Source organism: Nylanderia fulva, unplaced genomic scaffold (genome assembly GCF_048542155.1).
Source record: "Nylanderia fulva isolate GAGA-0341 unplaced genomic scaffold, ASM4854215v1 Scaffold4, whole genome shotgun sequence".
In the NCBI taxonomy this organism is placed as follows: Eukaryota; Metazoa; Arthropoda; class Insecta; order Hymenoptera; family Formicidae; genus Nylanderia; species Nylanderia fulva.
This window is the reverse complement of record NW_028190476.1, coordinates 4,158,758-4,175,896: the sequence shown is the minus strand read 5'-3', so window position 1 is coordinate 4,175,896 and position 17,139 is coordinate 4,158,758. Positions and strand designations below refer to the sequence as shown.

The following is a 17,139-nucleotide window of genomic DNA, read 5'->3' as shown; positions in this document are numbered from 1 at the left end:
GATGAGATTTTTTTGTAAATATTATACATAAATGATATTATATATTACTCATTGTCAGTTCCCTTTTTCTATTACAAGGTCTTATTAATTTAATAAAAATTATTATACAAAGTATGTTCAAGATATAATTAATTATATATATAAGAAAAGAGAGAGAGAGCATTTCTTGAAAAATGATTTCTCGAAAATTTGAATTAAAATTCTTTCATACATTTCTTATGTATCAATAATCTTTAACAATCTTGTGTCCTTAAACTTATCTCATCAGTTATTAATATATTAGTATATAAACAGAAAAAAATATATTTTTTCTTTAGAGAGAAGCTTTGAGTTAATCGACTTAAAATTAATATTTTTTCAAAAAAAAAATGTAGAATAAAATTAAAGTGAAAAATACCGTATAAAATATCAAGATCATCCTTATCTTTCGGTTGTTCCAGTTCTTGGTAAGTTATACCCGACAAGTAGCATATCCTAATCTTCTTTTTAGAATCTTTTAGAACTTTTTTAAAAGAAACATATTTTCGTCTCTTTTCAGATAAGTGCTACCTGTCAGATAAAACTTCGGCTCTCAATAAAATATAGCTTACTCACTCTATACGGAAATGCTTATTCAATTTTAATCCAACCCATTACTAAGAAGAAGTATTCTAGCGTTGTAATAAAAAATGATTGCCCATTCTCCTCGCATATGTACACAAGAGCGAGAAAGAATTTTCCGTAGAACAACAAAAGGGACGCAGGATCAGAGAGCGCAGGTCCCTGACGGGGTCGACCGCGAACCGAAGAATATCAACCCTGCCAAGTACGGGTGGTGGGCGGCAGATCGGTGGAAGGCATAAGGTGAAACACAGGGAGTCACGCGAAGCAACCCCCCAGAAAACGGAGGCGGTTCGAGGAGTATTCGTTCCCTTGCAGCGTGGCGGATCGGTCAGTCAGTCTGCAGGATGTGGCGCGCGACGTGGTTGCTTCTCGCGTCGTCGGTTTTGCTTCTCGTCCAGAGGATCCATGTCGTCCGCGCTCAGAGGACCCATGCGCGACAGGGTTTCAACACACGCGAGTCCAGCGCGACGATCACGATACCCGGTCAGGGAGTCCTCCTCGGCAAAGAGGTGCGATTTTTTGCAGTTTTTCTCGTTGATTTTTCAGTTTCTCTACTCTCGAAATTTCTTGGAGTGAAAACTGAACAATCTCATTCCAAAAGAGTGGAATTTTACTCCAAAAGAGTGGAATCTCACTTTTTTATTGGATTGTTCAGTTTTCACTCTAAGAAATTTAGAGAGTAATAATTAATTATTTAAACTTATTAAATGCCACGTTTCGATCAGAATTTTGGTTTTGGTCCTCTTCAGGTATACAGTTAAATATTTAAAAAAGAGAGAAAAGGGAAGAACAACGTTGTGTCGACACTTATTGTTTGTGTTAAATTGATTTAATAAATCTAAATAGCCAGCACTGATAATTATTTATTATCTTAATATTTGGACTAGCGATTAAAGACTCTAATCGTTAATTTCTCTAATAACATTAATTAGTTTGCTAGAACTCGTCCATCTTTGGTGCTATTTAAAGTTGGCAGGAAATTTACGATTAGATCTTTAGACGGGAGTCGGAAGTTCTCTTGTAGTCAGTTTTGTCAACATCTCTGTTGTAATTCGTGCTCTTCTTTGATTTTATTATTTATTCGCCATTTCTTTTGAAATTATAAGAATCCCAGAAAAAGGTAAATGAAAATCCTTATATTACCCAAGTAGTAAACTGATGTCATTAAACGTCAAAATAACATATGCTTGCTACCTGGATAGTTTATTATTTGGAACAAAAATATTAATCTTAAGTCAACTAATAAAGTCGAATTCTTTGTAATTCTGATGGCAGAAAAAGTAAATTTTAAACTACATACAGAGTATCCCATATTCAGCGAATTACTGATATACAATTAGATTCCTGACGTCATTTGGAGACGATTTTTCCTCAGCGAAGATGTTGAGGGAGATCATCATTTTTTGCATATTCCCAATTTTGGCAATCATGTAATTAAAATTCTATTATATTTTATTTCTATAAGATTTAATTTGTGGAAAAATCCTTTATTTTCTCAATTGCTTATAACTGGAAAATTATATTGGTGCCTCGACATTTTCGCTGAGGAAAAATCGTCTTTAAATCATGTTTGGGCTACTGTAAATCAGTGATTCTCTGGGTACAGAACCCCCTGTATGAAATTAAATTTCTTGATGTTTTTATACAAAATTTGTGATCTTTAACATTGACATTTTTTGACAGGTAACTGTCGGCAATTCGGCGAAACTGACGCAGTATCTCGGCATTCCTTACGCAAAACCTCCAATTAATGAGCTTCGCTTCGCGCGGCCAGTAACAGACCCTCTTCCCTCTTGGAACGACGTGAAAAATGCATCACAATACGCACCCTCGTGTCAGCAAGCCACGGGCCTTCTCAAATTGCACGAGAAACTCTACAAACGATTGCTACCCTCGGACATACCCGATCCGGGATTCAACGAGGATTGCCTGTACTTAAACATCTTCGTTCCTGATGGTACGTAATTGTAGTACATGTCCCAAGAAATGATTTTCTAGAAATATGGTTTCAAGAATGCTTATTAAATATTTTCGATTTAAAAATTTGCATTTCGAGAAAATAAAATTCGAACATTATTTCTATTTGTAATATTTGCATAAAATTTGTAAATAGAGAAGCAAGTATTTGAAAATGTATACAAAGTACCATTAATTTTCTTTAATATTTCTTATGAAATAAATAATATTAACTCAGAAGATTATGAAATGTGGAATATGAATTTAATGCGAAATATGAGATTCTATTGTCATAAATTCATCAGCCACGAGAAAGAGTCAGAAAAATAGAGAGTGATTGTGATTTCCCGCGCAAGGGGTGGAAATCTCTTCTTTCGATAAATCTAATAAAAGTAAAAAAACGGCGAGATTGGCTATTGATGACGGTCCGTGATACTGTTCAGTTTTTTTCCACCTAATCTTCGAGTAAAGTAGTACACGCAACGCAACGACGGTCAACGGCGAAGTTCGTTTCCTGACGAAGCGCGAGATAACGTTCACCCGTAAGTTCTCCGAGACCGATTCCTATCGTTCAAGAAAGGGGGTGATTATAAAGGGAGGGAGAGTGCATGGACTTGCGAATAACACCGCGATCAGATAAAAGTATAGTGGACCGAAGTAGAAAATTAATAACCGTTAGTATCGGCCAAGAACTAGAGTCGTGCAGAGAAGATTTATCACATGCCACAACGCACGCATAAAAAGAAGCATGAAGGTGGAGGTCGTAGAGCTACACAATGTTCAATATGATTAACGTGGACAATCTTCTCGTGAATAATTCGCATTCTAATTACATTTCATATTCTAATTACATTACATAATATATGGACTGTATATTATCCGAGATATATTAATTTTTCGTGTAACATTTAATGGAATTAAAAAATATAAAACTATAAGTTTAAATATGAAAAGAGGTAGTAAGAGCTAGGGATAGATACCTGTTAACAGGGTTGGATAAGTTAATAATTTTTTTAAACTAAGTTTAATTGAAGTTAGTTGCTTATCAAATTAATTTAGTTAAAAGTTTGCATAAACAAAGAATTAATTTAGTTAAAGTTAAGATTAAATTAACTGAAATTAAATCAAAAGTTAATTTTTAAAAACATTATTTATCTTAAATTAAAATTTTGTTTGTTAATTCTTTTAAAATTGATAATAACAAATAGCAAAGAAATTTTGATTTTTATATAAAAATGTATTTTTTGGTAATTACAATTGATGACAAATAAACATGAAAATTAATAATACTTTAATTTAAAAATAATATGTTTATAAAAAACCAATAATGGTATTTAGAGATAAAAAAATTTAGCATTAATTGAAATTAAAAATCAATACATTTTAAATTAATTAAGCTAATTGTAAGTTAAAAGTTATTAACTTTTTTTACTTTTAACTAATTAATTAGTTATTGACCAATCCTGCTAATTATATTACGCATATATGTAGGTCCGATTATATTATTTTAATTATTATTTTTCATTTAGTATATTATTTTAATTATTCGTGTAACCTTTAATGTTATCAAGAAATATAAAAATACAAGTTTAGATATGAAAAGATCTAGTTATAGGGATAGATATTAGCAACAAAATTATTTTTTGAATTCCTCTATATTTATTTTGAACTAGTTCCTTCCTTTGAACCATCCTCAGCATATCAATTAAAAAAATCACGTATATACAATATAAATTCGCATCTCTATCTTACATCTCTGATAAGTTGTCACAAATTCAGACAAGATAGAGAACAAAGAATGAACGTTCTGACTTCCGCAATAAATATAATACTTAAAGATGTTCATCCCTTATTTTAATTTTCGCTTGTGATAAGGACTTATCAAAGATGTAGGATGCGGATTTACACACTTGAATTTTTTTATCAATTGATATGCTGAGAATAGGATTAAAGGAAGGATCGAAACGTTCAAAATAAGTCTAGAGAGGAATTTAAAAATAATTTTATTGAACCTAATATCTCTGTACCTGGCTCTTACTGGCCTGAATTTGTATTTATATATGCGCATCAGAGCCTTTTCGATTTATTACTTTAAATATAAAAATGTCAAAGTGTGCCATGGAAGAAGGGGAGTGGATATTTTTTTCTCAAAGACATTCGCGTTTTAAGTCGACGTTAAAATATTCTGCAATAAATTGAATCGAATATGAAACATTCGTGTTCCTCACGTGCATTGCTTTCGCATTGCGCATCTCATTTGCTGCACTTGCCCCAGAAGTCCCTGATGCAAATTTAATGAGCTACTAAGAATGGTAAGCATATAAGATACTCAAGCTCTTCAAGTATATCACAAAAGGTTAAAGGGATGGAAAAACCGAATGCGGAAACCGGCAACCGCTAAACGGCGTCTCTCTCTCTTTCTTTTCGTTCGAGAAAGGAAAAAAGAAGGAGGACAGATTCGCGCCAGCACGAAAACTACACACGACGACGACGACGATGACGAAGAGTCGGGGGTGGTCGATATATACCAGTAAGAGTAGTAACAGAATAACTGGCTCACGCGGTGGCACGCGATCTTTCAGGGCCCGGTTTTGCAAGAGATGCCGAGATACCAGAAAGCTGGTCACGAAACCTCTACCTCTCGCTCTCTTTCTGACCATCAGAAAGCTAGAGCTAGGGCAAGTACCGAATGGTTCTGGTATGATGAATCATTGATCCGCGAATTTCCCGATGACAGCTACCTCCTGCGATCCTTATCGTTACGCTTGCAAGGATCTCGAACTGCGTCGCAACGTTGGGCATTTTGGGGCGTATTCGAAACCACTGACAGTTAATGCGGAGAAGGTTCGAAGTACTTATGCAAGCATGCCAAGGTCGTTCTGTTAAGAAATGACGTTCGATGCATGGGACGATAATACGGGACGAGACCATGTTCAGGAAACCGCAGAGTGGAACGAGGGAGAATCTCGTAGCGAACCCCGTTATCGTGACAAGTTCGCCTGGAAATAGAGACCCGAATGTGTAAAGGGGTTTGTTCGCGGTGGCTCGTACATGAATTTTCTCTCTGACACGTATAGATACGACTAGAAATTCAATAAAATGAGAAAAACTTCTTAAAATACAAGGACTTAAACTGAAATAATATATAGGGAAGACAGAGAAGTTTATTTAAAATGCAACCTCGAATTCATTATAATTATTAAATTAATTGATACCAAGAAAAATTTGTGTGCTACAACTAACTAGTTTTAATAGACAAAAAAATTAATTTTTTTTTTCTTTAAATTGATGCACTATTATTTGGCCCTTTCTAGCCTATTGAAATTCAAATACCCTCCCAAAGTAAAATATTATGTTTAAAATAATAAATCAAAAAGTATGTATAAATATAAATTCAAGTATGAAGAGCTAGTAAGAGCCAGCGGCACAGATATTAAAATTATTTTTAATTCCCTTTATTTTGAAAATAAATATAGAGGAATTTAAAAATAGTCCTTTTTATACCTTAAAAATATTATCTATATTTTTAATACCCTCCAAAATAAAATATTATATTTAAAATAATAAATCGAAAAGGCTTTAATGTATAAATATAAATTCAAGTATGAAGAGCCACAGGCACAGATATTGAAATTATTATATTATAATATTAAATGATTATAATATAAAATTATATTTTATATATAATATATAAAATTATTATAATATTAAATTATTTTTAAATCCCTCTATTTTAAAAATAAAAGTGTAGAAGAATTTAAAAATAGCCCTTTTTATACCATAAAAATATTATCTAGATTTTTTCCCTCAACTTGAATAATTATCGATTCAATTCCCTCTCTTCACAGCTTATAAATTTATAAATAATTAACGAATAATCCATATGCATAGGAAGCCGCCAAAATGACCAATGGCCGGTGATGGTTTGGTTCCACGGTGGCGACTTTAATACCGGAACTCCAGCGATCTGGGATCCTTCCATATTCGTTACTAAACAAAAGGTGCGAGTACGATTACGAATTCATATATATATACGAAAAAAAAAATATCTTGTTGATAAAGACTTCGACAGTTTCGGCGCAAATCGTGCAATATACGTCGTAGATTCTGAAAATTAACGTGACCCGGTCTGAACGCAATCAATACCAATATAATCATGATGTATCGTGATTAGCATGTATTTTTCACGAGGTACGTAGTAAACCCAACTCATCAATCGGGAGAGCCCTAGACATTTGCGGATGGACAGAAAATCGAAGGGAACCGGGTCAGACCTGTCCTTTATCTCGCGTGCCGTCATTTTCAGAATAGAATCGCACCCTTTGACTTATTACTCGGCCACGATACATCATTAATTGGAAACTTTCGTCTTTACACAACGGAATGTACATAATCGCATTTTTTTCCAACTCGAGAAACCAAATTAACCACCCGGGGAGGAGGCAAATTAATTAATCAACCGCACGAAACGAGAAAGCAAATCTCCAAAACTTTCGACGATAACGATATGATAACGCTCGAGAAAGAGATTTTATCGTCGACACGCAACAAAAAGGAAAAAAAAAAGAAAAATTCGCGCGATTAAACAAGGACGACTTTTGCGGTCGGCAGGTGCTAGTGGTGACGGTGGCGTATCGATTAAACATCCTGGGATTCTTCACGACGACGGACTCGGAGGCGCCCGGCAATTACGGTTTATTCGATCAAATCGCCGCCCTCGACTGGGTGAAGCGTAACATCAAGCACTTCAACGGCGCGCCCAACAACATCGTCATCTACGGCCACAGTTCCGGGGCGATAAGCGTGGGCCTGCACATGCTGAGTCCCCTCAGCAAGGGCAAGTTCAACAAGGCGATCGCCATGAGCGGCGACGCGCTCGGTTCCGTGGGTTCGCCGGAAACGGAGGCCCCGGTCGTTAAAATCATAGCCGACAAGTTCGGCTGCTATCGAGAGCCAACTAGCGCGTTGATGGAGTGCCTGCGCCGGCTCGACGCCGATTTCATCGTCAAACATTCCTCCGACATCGAGACCTGGGGCCCGATCGTCGACGCCGAGACGAATAACGAAACGGAGCCTTTCCTTCCGCAACACCCGAAGGATATCCTGGATAGTGGTAATTATAAGGACGACTCGATAATGTTTTAAAGTCCAAAACAGTTTAACACGTTTCTGTCATCTCAAGGATCTATCTGGATTATTCAAGGCCGAGCATGTTACAATTATTACGTCAGAAGGCGGGAAAACACACGCTAAACATTCTTATAGATGTCATTTCGAAGTAAAAAACATTTCGATGAAACAGCACTTCAGATATGGCTTTAAATACCTTCGAAAACTAGCTTGTTCCCTTTATAATCAATCAACAGCTGTAAAATTACTGTAATATAAATAATGTAATACAATGTAATGTAATATAAATGATAAAGGGGGAGCTGCTCTCTGCACATGCGCAGTCTTCCGCATGACAGTCTGATGTTACAATCATTTTACAATTGTTGATTGATTGTCAAGGGAAAAGAATTTTCGAGATATTTTAAAAGTGTGCTAAAGCTATCTAAAATGTGTTTCATGGAAATATCTTTTTATTTGAAAATGATATTTAAGAATTTTCAGCGTGTGTCTTCTCGCCTCTGACGTCACAATCTAACATGACTGCGGCGAGAAGCGCAAGCTCCAGGGGAACCTAAAAATATTTTTTAAACATGTAAAGTCTCTTTGACTTCTATACTTGCAGTCTGGATATAATTTTTCTTTAACGTTTATCGTGTTTTATTTCAGGCAATTTCAACGCGGTGCCGCTGATCGTCGGTTACACGAAGAACGAGCAAGCTCTGGCACTTATAGAATCCGGACAGAATTTGGAGAACGGTCTATCCCAGGCTAAGTTCGAATCGATGATCGAAGATGACTTCTCGTCGGTGGTGCCGATAGCGGATGAAAATAGCACCTGCGAGTCAAAGCCCGAGATGGTGACGAACGCGGTGCTGTTCTTCTACAAGCCGTATCCACCCACGAAAAACACGACGGTGTATCGCGACCGATACTTGGAGCTGCAAACAGAAAAGACTTTCGCGTCCGGTCTGACCTTGCTGGCTGGCAAAGTGGCGAAACGCTCGGCGACTTTTGTCTATCGGTTCGATTATCGTGCCAAGACGCAACCGGTTACGAAAGATGTACCGGAATGGGCTGGGGTGCCCCATATGTTCGAGCTACCGTTCGTCTGGGGTTTACCGAATCATATTGGTGGCTCGATACAATGGTTGCCTAATGACAGGAAGACGGCCGACGCGATGATGACGATGATGGCGACGTTCGCCAGGACCGGTGAGCCTTCCGTAACAGGTGGAGCTGGGCCGTCAATCAAGTGGGAGGCCTTCACGCAGGACAATCCAGGGATTCTGATCATCGACAAGAATATCGAGATGGGCGAGCCGGACATGGTGGATCACAAGGCCCTCGCCTTCTGGAACGATTATTATCCGCAGATCGTGGAAGAGGCGACGACCTGTTGCAACATCACCAGCGCGGCACAGAGGCTATTTTCTTACAGTGTGTATCTCGGCGGCGTGACAACTACGATGGCGTTACATCACTTCTGGTTCTAGTTATACACGGCAAATATTTAAATAAACAGAAAGAACATATTGCGCTCGCTGTTATATTTTTTTAATAGACCAAAGAACCCGTCGAGAGAGAAGACGGTGTCGTCGAATTTTTCAATTTTGTAACGAGATCTCTCTTCCTCCCACACCTACTTACTATACTTTTCAGAAAGCAAACGCAGTAACAATCTTGTTATACCCTGTATAGTATAATATATCTCGCGCGAAATTCACATTTCTCTCGTGCGAATAGTCTTTATTCGCGATAACCGCTGAATGTTGTAATATTATACGCATTTAATCGAGTTCTCGCACAATTCTCGTACAAATCTATTGCAATAGTAATCGTGTTACATTTTTTTTTATCTACGTTCGCATTTGACACACATCTCTCAATTACATTATGAATATATCACAAAGTTATTTTTTTCTGTTCTTATTACCTTATTTGATATAGATTATACGAAACAAGAAAAAGAATTATTCTATAGACTAATCAATCACGCGACATGTCAGAAAATGGTTACAAACGAAATAAAGGGCAGGGGAATAGGGGCGAGGGGTGGCTCAGAATAAAATAAGATCCAGGTTATATTATAAGAATAGGAAACTTGGGCCCTTTTCTTTAACATTCACTGATTTTTTTTATTATTTGCTTTAATACGGAGAGATATAGAAAAACATACTTTGTTTGAGAAACGAACAGTTTGATAACTTATGAATATTTTGATGATCCCGATAATAATTAATAATTAATATTAATAATAATAATAGCAATAATCATGTTCATGTGTGTACCATCTATGTATAATTATTATATTATATAAGAGAGAGAGAGGTGTGCGCGCGGCGAGCATGGGGGCTGGTGACCTGCGCACGCGCACATCCACAAACATTTTTTTTTCTCTTCCTTTCTCCTAAATATAATATTAATTAATCATTTCTTTTCTTCATTTATTCATGCAAAACTCCTACAATGATAACCGATGCTGCGGGGGTCTCGTATCCCTACTTTGTGCGCCATTGCTTACGCCGTGCACACGAGCCACCCCGGAACCAACGTATATACAATATCCTCTTTCGCTTATCGCTTGTGTGTTCCTTTCTACGTATTCCTTCGTTCTTCATTCCGCTGCATTAACTTGTGCCCTTATTCTCCTGTCATTTTACAACTGTCTGGATTTCGATATCTTAAACTCCTATTCTTTACTGTCACACTTAATATTCTGTCAGCCCCCCTCCTCTTCTTTTGTCATTAGTATTTTTCTTGATTTATAACCATTCCAATCATGTTTTTTTTTTTAACCACTGGTATCTTCGGATTTTCATGTAGGAGAGTATGGGCTCCGCCATATCTACCTTATAAAAGTAGGCACAGCGATTTCTTTTTCTGCTTCATTTTTTTCTCTGGCGATTTCTTATTTATTTGCCGCACCAGGTCGTAGAAAATCTAGAAACAAAAGACGATTTGAAATTATTATCCAAAGTTATCGGCTAGAACTCGATTATTCACAATATTGTACAAAATTCCGTGAGCTAATTCTAGACATTTATAGAAGATATTAAGCAAGTACATTATAAGGTGGTGTACAAAGAAAAATAAATAAATCAATAATCACTACTCACATCGCGAACATTAATTTTAGCTTTGGCAGAGGTCTCCATAAACACGCAATTGAATTGTCGGGCAAGGTTGACACCCTGATCCTTTCCTACTACCCTTTCGTCTTCCAGGTCGCACTTGTTGCCTACTAGCACCATCGGTACGTCATCTGTGTCCTTTACTCGTAGGATCTGTTCTCTGAGATCTTGCAGGTCGTTGAAGGTCGATTGTGCTGTTATCGAATATACTAATACGAAGCCCTGCCCATTTTTCATATAAAGGTCCCTCATGGCTGTGAATTGTTCCTGCAAACAAATTAAGATGAGTCACTTAAAATGTAATTTATATATTATTTATAAAATAAAAAAGAAATTACGATATTTAAAAAAAAAAAAGATAAAGAATGGCGTTTATAAGTAAAACAAAGGATAAAGATGTAAAAAATTAAGATACTAGTTGCACAAGTGAAAGAAAAATCTAGACTTGATTTTTAGGCATTCTAAATAAAAAATGTAAGGGAGATGGATGTCATCGAGTACTTACTGTGCCGGCTGTGTCTAAGATTTCTAACATACATTGTTGACCGTCGACCTCGACTTGTTTACGATAACTGTCTTCGATCGTCGGGTCGTACTTTTCTACGAAGATCTCTTGCACGAATTGGACAGTGAGGGCGGACTTGCCTACACCTCCACTGCCCAGCACCACTATTTTATATTCACGCATCTCCTTGCCCTATCTACTACCTATGGGCCTGGTCGCAGTCGAAGGGTCACCGAATCCGCCACGTTTTGCTTCGATTTGCCTTCAGTGAGACGGATCTGAAACAGTAACATGCAACGTCTATTTAGAGAGACCATCAACATCATGCGACGAGTTAATTCTAATGACACATCTCTTTCAGAAAGAGTCAGCTTTTATGACTCAATGCTTTTTATGCGTATGTACGATGACTTCACGCGAGGTAAATCGAGAACCATAATTAATAATTTCCAAGTATAAGGTAAATCATACTGGGCGAAATATATTTTCCAGAGATGATTCTTTTTATTAATTTCAAATCAATTTTTTTCAGGGTTGGGTAAGTCAATGATTTTTTTAAATTAAGTTAAGTTAAAGTTAGTTGCTTATAAAATTAATTTAGTCGTTAAAAGTTGCATGAACAAAAAATTAACTCAGTTAAAATGAAGATTGAATTAACTGAAGTTAAATCAAAAGTTAATTTTTAAAAACATTATATTAAATTAGACTTTTGTTTGTTAATTCTTTTAAAATTGATATAACAAATAACAAATTTAGATTTTTATATAGAAATGTATTTTTTGGTATAATAGTACAATTGATGACAAATGAACATAAAAATTAATAATACTTTAATTTAAAAATAATACGTTTATAACTTATAAAAAAACCAATAATGGTATTCCGAGATAAAAAAATTAACTTGGGAAAAAAGTTAATAATAAGTTAATTGTAAAAATAACTAGTTGAAGTTAAAAGTTATTACATTTGAAATTAACTAAGTCAAGTTAAAAGTTATTAACCTTTTAACTTTTAACTAATTAACTAGTTATTACCCAACCCTGATTTTTCTTGAGAAGAACCGTCAATTTTCATAATTGGAGAAATTTCTTCCGATACAGCCTCGCCAGGTATATCTTTGATATATCTAGAAAATTTCTATTCTCTATCTGATCTTCACCAAAGCATGAAGATTCACTTGAACTATATATATACCTCTGTGCCTGAGATACAATCGCGCTATTCCCGATTCTCGCCGTGTTGTTCGCCGCAGCATTGTGGGCAAAGCAAGACGGAGCAAAAGGGAAAACGCAAATACCATGACGGCATTCCAATTGGCAGGCAATAGCGTCATGGCAACATGCCGCGGCCAATCGGCGACTGCAAAATTCTTTACGCCAATCCGTCATTGATTTTACCTTTATGAATGGATTTGTGTGTAATGAAAGCTGTCATTCTCGGACTTTCGTTTACTCGTTACAGAGCTTTATAAAAAAGTTTCTTTGGAAACCGATAGTTTCAACAACTATACACAACACGTGCGAAAAATTCAAACGATAGGTTTTTGTTATCTTGCGTGTACCACGTTTAAATTTTTAACTGGTTTTTTTAAGCAATTTAGAAAAATTCTTGCTATTTTTTGGCTCAATATTTCGATGCGTTGAACGGTCCTGAAAATTGTATTGCTTATTTTAGTTTGCTATCTATAAAAAAAAAATAGAATTAAATTATTGTTGTAATATAAATGTGCACAACGTCGTTTCGTAAATATATTTAATAAAATATACAATGCTATAATGATATTTTCAGTAATTTTATTATACGAGGTATAATTTTAATCAACCTGAACTTTGTAAATTAATTTTGTTTAAATGTCATTTGAGAAATTTACTGATCCATTATTTATTTTTACAAACTATATATAACTGCGACATTAAATTTCGAATTTAGTTGCCAAAAATGAACAATTTCTTCGAAATTGTTGCATAAAGGAGAGTCCAAAATTCCTCAATTATTTCTCAATCTTCCTTTTTTCAGAATAAAATACAATTAAATTATGACATTTTAAGGAAAATGTATATGAATTGAGAAAAGTGAAAGAAACTAATTTTGTTCTCTTTTACAGGCGTATATATTTCTTAAGAATTAAGTTTTTATTTTACGATTTCTATCTTCCGCGAAATATTCAGACCGTGTATAATTTTCCTAACTTTTTCACCCTCGTTCCTCGTTCGTTCTCCTACTTATAATACCAACCTACTGGATATTGAGTCAACCCCTGGATTGTCATGTTCCGTGAAATTGTAACACAAGAGAGCCCCACGGGAGAGAAAGACACGCATCACGTCCGTAGCTTTCATTATAATGTGTTTACAGTTCGCAATTTCATTAAAATATATACTATACTGCGCGTGTGTACGATGCAATTATAAGTGCACCGTGAATTAATTAGGTCGTATATGGGCAACAAGTTGACACATTGTTTCGAAAGAAAGGTAAAGGATCAAGTGGAGAACCACTAAGCGGATCGAACTTTTGGCGTTACTCCAAAACATCTCTCTGGGTTCGAAAAAGTGCTATACACAAAGCGCACGTGTCACCTACACATACAAGCACAATTTTCAGACACGAACGAGAGGAGAGAAAGAGAGGAAAAACGAAAGCTCCCCTGACCTAGTTATTAGACTTTGGCGTGGGACAGTGCGGTTCCATAAATTCTCCACGCCTTTTGTCCGAGATTTAGAACTCGCTGATAAAAAAAACCGCGAACCGGATCAGCCCCTCGCAAAGGACACGCGTGTATCTGTATCTTTTTCACGAGGGAAAAAGCGCTCGTTTCTCGCTTTCATACCTTTAGACGGATAAAGATGGTAGTGTGATTTGTCACCTAAATTGTCGCCACGTAATGTATAATGCAAAGGAATTTAGAGAATTTGCCGATATAAATTCCGATGAGATATTTAGAGATTTTCCTCATGATATATAAGTACAGGGTGTTTCTAAAACTATGTCAGAGATTTTAAGGGTGTATTCTAGAAATCAAGATATAAGAAAAGAAGTTCCTATAAACATGGGTCCAAAAATGCTTTCCCTCCGAATTATAATTCCCTTAAGAAAAAGATTTTTTCAACGATCTATAACAAAATCTCCGAAAATTACAATATATTTTTTTATTTTTCTCCCCATCTTTAGAGGGCATAATTCGGAAAGTATAACTCGGAAGGAAAGCATTTTTGGACCCATGTTTCTATAGAAACATTTTCTCTTATTTTGCTCCCTTAAAATCTCTGACAGTTTGAAAAACATTCTGTATACGAGAACAATTTCCAGGTTTCTTTACAATCTTTATTTCATTTTATTTGTAACGGGAGAAAATGGTAGAGGATCAATCGTGATTCTGAATTTTCAACTTTGGCGGAATTTTTGTCGCCGTGTTCTCGCATACAAATGACGAGGAATATGTTAGATGATGTTTTCAACCGTTTGTACCCAGATACATATTTATGGAGCATCTGGTTATCATCAAATTCTCGCGAATGCTTCAGAATCTATGCGAGATTCTTCTCGACATCGATCTCGCGCGAGAGTGAACTTTGGTCAACCTTTGTCTTTGACTTTAATTAAGCGTATTACTGTCGAGATGTCGATTGCCGTGACAATTAAAGCCACTGACCGCGTTGTCCGGACTAGAAAGCGAAGTTCTTGCAAAGTTTCTCGCTCTTTTCTGCTGACAAAAAATACAACTCGCTAGAATAGATGTTACGATCATTCTTATTGTTGTAAAATATTCTTTACGTTTCGCACGTGAGCGTGAATAATCTTGCCATTAATATCAAGATCCTCAAGTCCCTTCTCAGTTTTCCAGTCTTCATCCATTTTTTTGTCTGCAAAGTTGAGACCCTAAAATGCGAATTTTAACAAAATTGATATATGGCATTCGATTGCCCACTTTGCAAAAAAAAAAAAAATTAAAAATAAAAATTTTATCATGAGCACCTCCAGATGTGGTTTTTTTAAAATTTATATATGTATTTCGATTGCTCATCATTTAACAAAAAATAATTGTCTTTTGTCCACCTTACAAAAAAAAATTAAAAATAAATCAGTTTCATTATAAACATCCCCAAGTGCAATTATTTAAAAATTATAAATGAAGGTGTTCATGATAAAATTTATTCGAATTTCTTTTTAATTTTTTTGTATGATGGACAAATTGTGGACAATCAAATACCATATCAATTTTGTAAAAATTCGCATTTCGGAATGTCAACTTCATAGACCTCATCTTTTTTAGAGAATGAAATTTCACCCTTGAACTTCATCTGCCGAAGAACTTATTTTCAACTCGTCTCAATTATTATATCTCGACGAAATAGAGATAACGCGTTAATCCGAAGCGACAAGATCGTGAAATAAATCTCCGGCAAGTACAGCGTAATCTCTAGTGTAGAAAAATATTAACTTAAGACCGGTTTGTGTGAAGGTAAAACTTTTGAATTTTATAATAGTCTCTCCGCGGCGTATCAACTTCATCGGCGATTCATTTCTCAAGTTCAATCCATTCCATCGAGATGAAACGGAATCTATTCAATCTCGCGCGTATGATTTGCAATTTACGAGATTCCCTATCGGACAACTTCGCGCAAGCAAGCAGTCGGCTAAATGCCTTATGGGGGCTATTAGAACTCTCAACAGAATTGTCAAATACCGAAAAAATTTTCACCTTTCTAAAATCGATAATTGGGGTAAAAATTTTTTCGGAAATCGGCAGTTCTCTCAAGAGTTCTGGTAGCCCCCCGAAGAGTTCTAACGAATCTTCTAATGATCGAAGCGCTACGACGCGAAATTAAAAAGTTCTGGCTCCTTAAAGTTGCAGATTTGAAAAATTTCAAAGTCCCAGAGGGGTAGAAATTTTTTTCGGAAATCGACAGTTCTCTCGAGAGTTCTGGTAGCCCCCCGAAGAGTTCTAACGATTCTTCTTAATGATCGAAGCGCTACGACGCGAAATTAAAAAGTTCTGGCTCCTTAAAGTTGCAGATTTGAAAAATTTCAAAGTCCCAGAGGGGTAGAAATTTTTTTCGGAAATCGACAGTTCTCTCGAGAGTTCTGGTAGCCCCCCGAAGAGTTCTAACGATTCTTCTTAATGATCGAAGCGCTACGACGCGAAATTAAAAAGTTCTGGCTCCTTAAAGTTGCAGATTTGAAAAATTTCAAAGTCCCAGAGGGGTAGAAATTTTTTTCGGAAATCGACAGTTCTCTCGAGAGTTCTGGTAGCCCCCCGAAGAGTTCTAACGATTCTTCTTAATGATCGAAGCGCTACGACGCGAAATTAAAAAGTTCTGGCTCCTTAAAGTTGCAGATTTGAAAAATTTCAAAGTCCCAGAGGGGTAGAAATTTTTTTCGGAAATCGACAGTTCTCTCGAGAGTTCTGGTAGCCCCCCGAAGAGTTCTAACGATTCTTCTTAATGATCGAAGCGCTACGACGCGAAATTAAAAAGTTCTGGCTCCTTAAAGTTGCAGATTTGAAAAATTTCAAAGTCCCAGAGGGGTAGAAATTTTTTTCGGAAATCGACAGTTCTCTCGAGAGTTCTGGTAGCCCCCGAAGAGTTCTAACGATTCTTCTTAATGATCGAAGCGCTACGAAGAGCCAGAACTTTATTCGCGTCGTAGCGCTCGATCATTAAGAATCGTTCGAACTTCGGGGGGCTACCAGAACTCTCGAGAGAACTGTCGATTTCCGAAAAAAATTTCTACCCCTCTGGGACTTTGAAATTTTTCAAATCTGCAACTTTAAGGAGCCAGAACTTTTTAATTTCGCGTCGTAGCGCTTCGATCATTAAGAAGAATCGTTAG

The 17,139-nt window shown here is 36.1% G+C and overlaps 2 protein-coding genes across 2 annotated transcripts in view; one reads left to right on the top strand and one right to left on the bottom strand.

Moving 5' to 3' along the window:
* Positions 1–543: 543 nt before the first annotated feature.
* Positions 544–10,598, top strand: LOC114936187 (carboxylesterase 5A). Its single transcript, XM_029309293.2, has 5 exons — positions 544–1,112; positions 2,287–2,560; positions 6,451–6,560; positions 7,171–7,672; positions 8,338–10,598. The coding sequence occupies exons 1-5, from the start codon at positions 948–950 to the stop codon at positions 9,162–9,164; spliced, it is 1,878 nt and encodes a 625-aa protein (XP_029165126.1). The 5' UTR covers positions 544–947; the 3' UTR covers positions 9,165–10,598.
* Rap1 (RAS oncogene family member Rap1) overlaps positions 9,209–17,139 on the bottom strand; it is a 25,889-nt gene continuing 17,958 nt past the window's right edge. Inside the window, exons 2-4 of the mRNA XM_029309294.2 lie at positions 11,308–11,585; positions 10,788–11,069; positions 9,209–10,611 (exon numbers count right to left, since the gene is read on the bottom strand). Coding sequence (XP_029165127.1) covers positions 10,522–10,611; positions 10,788–11,069; positions 11,308–11,490 — 555 coding nt within the window. The 5' untranslated portion in view covers positions 11,491–11,585 and the 3' untranslated portion in view covers positions 9,209–10,521. The remainder of the gene's footprint in view (positions 10,612–10,787; positions 11,070–11,307; positions 11,586–17,139) is intronic.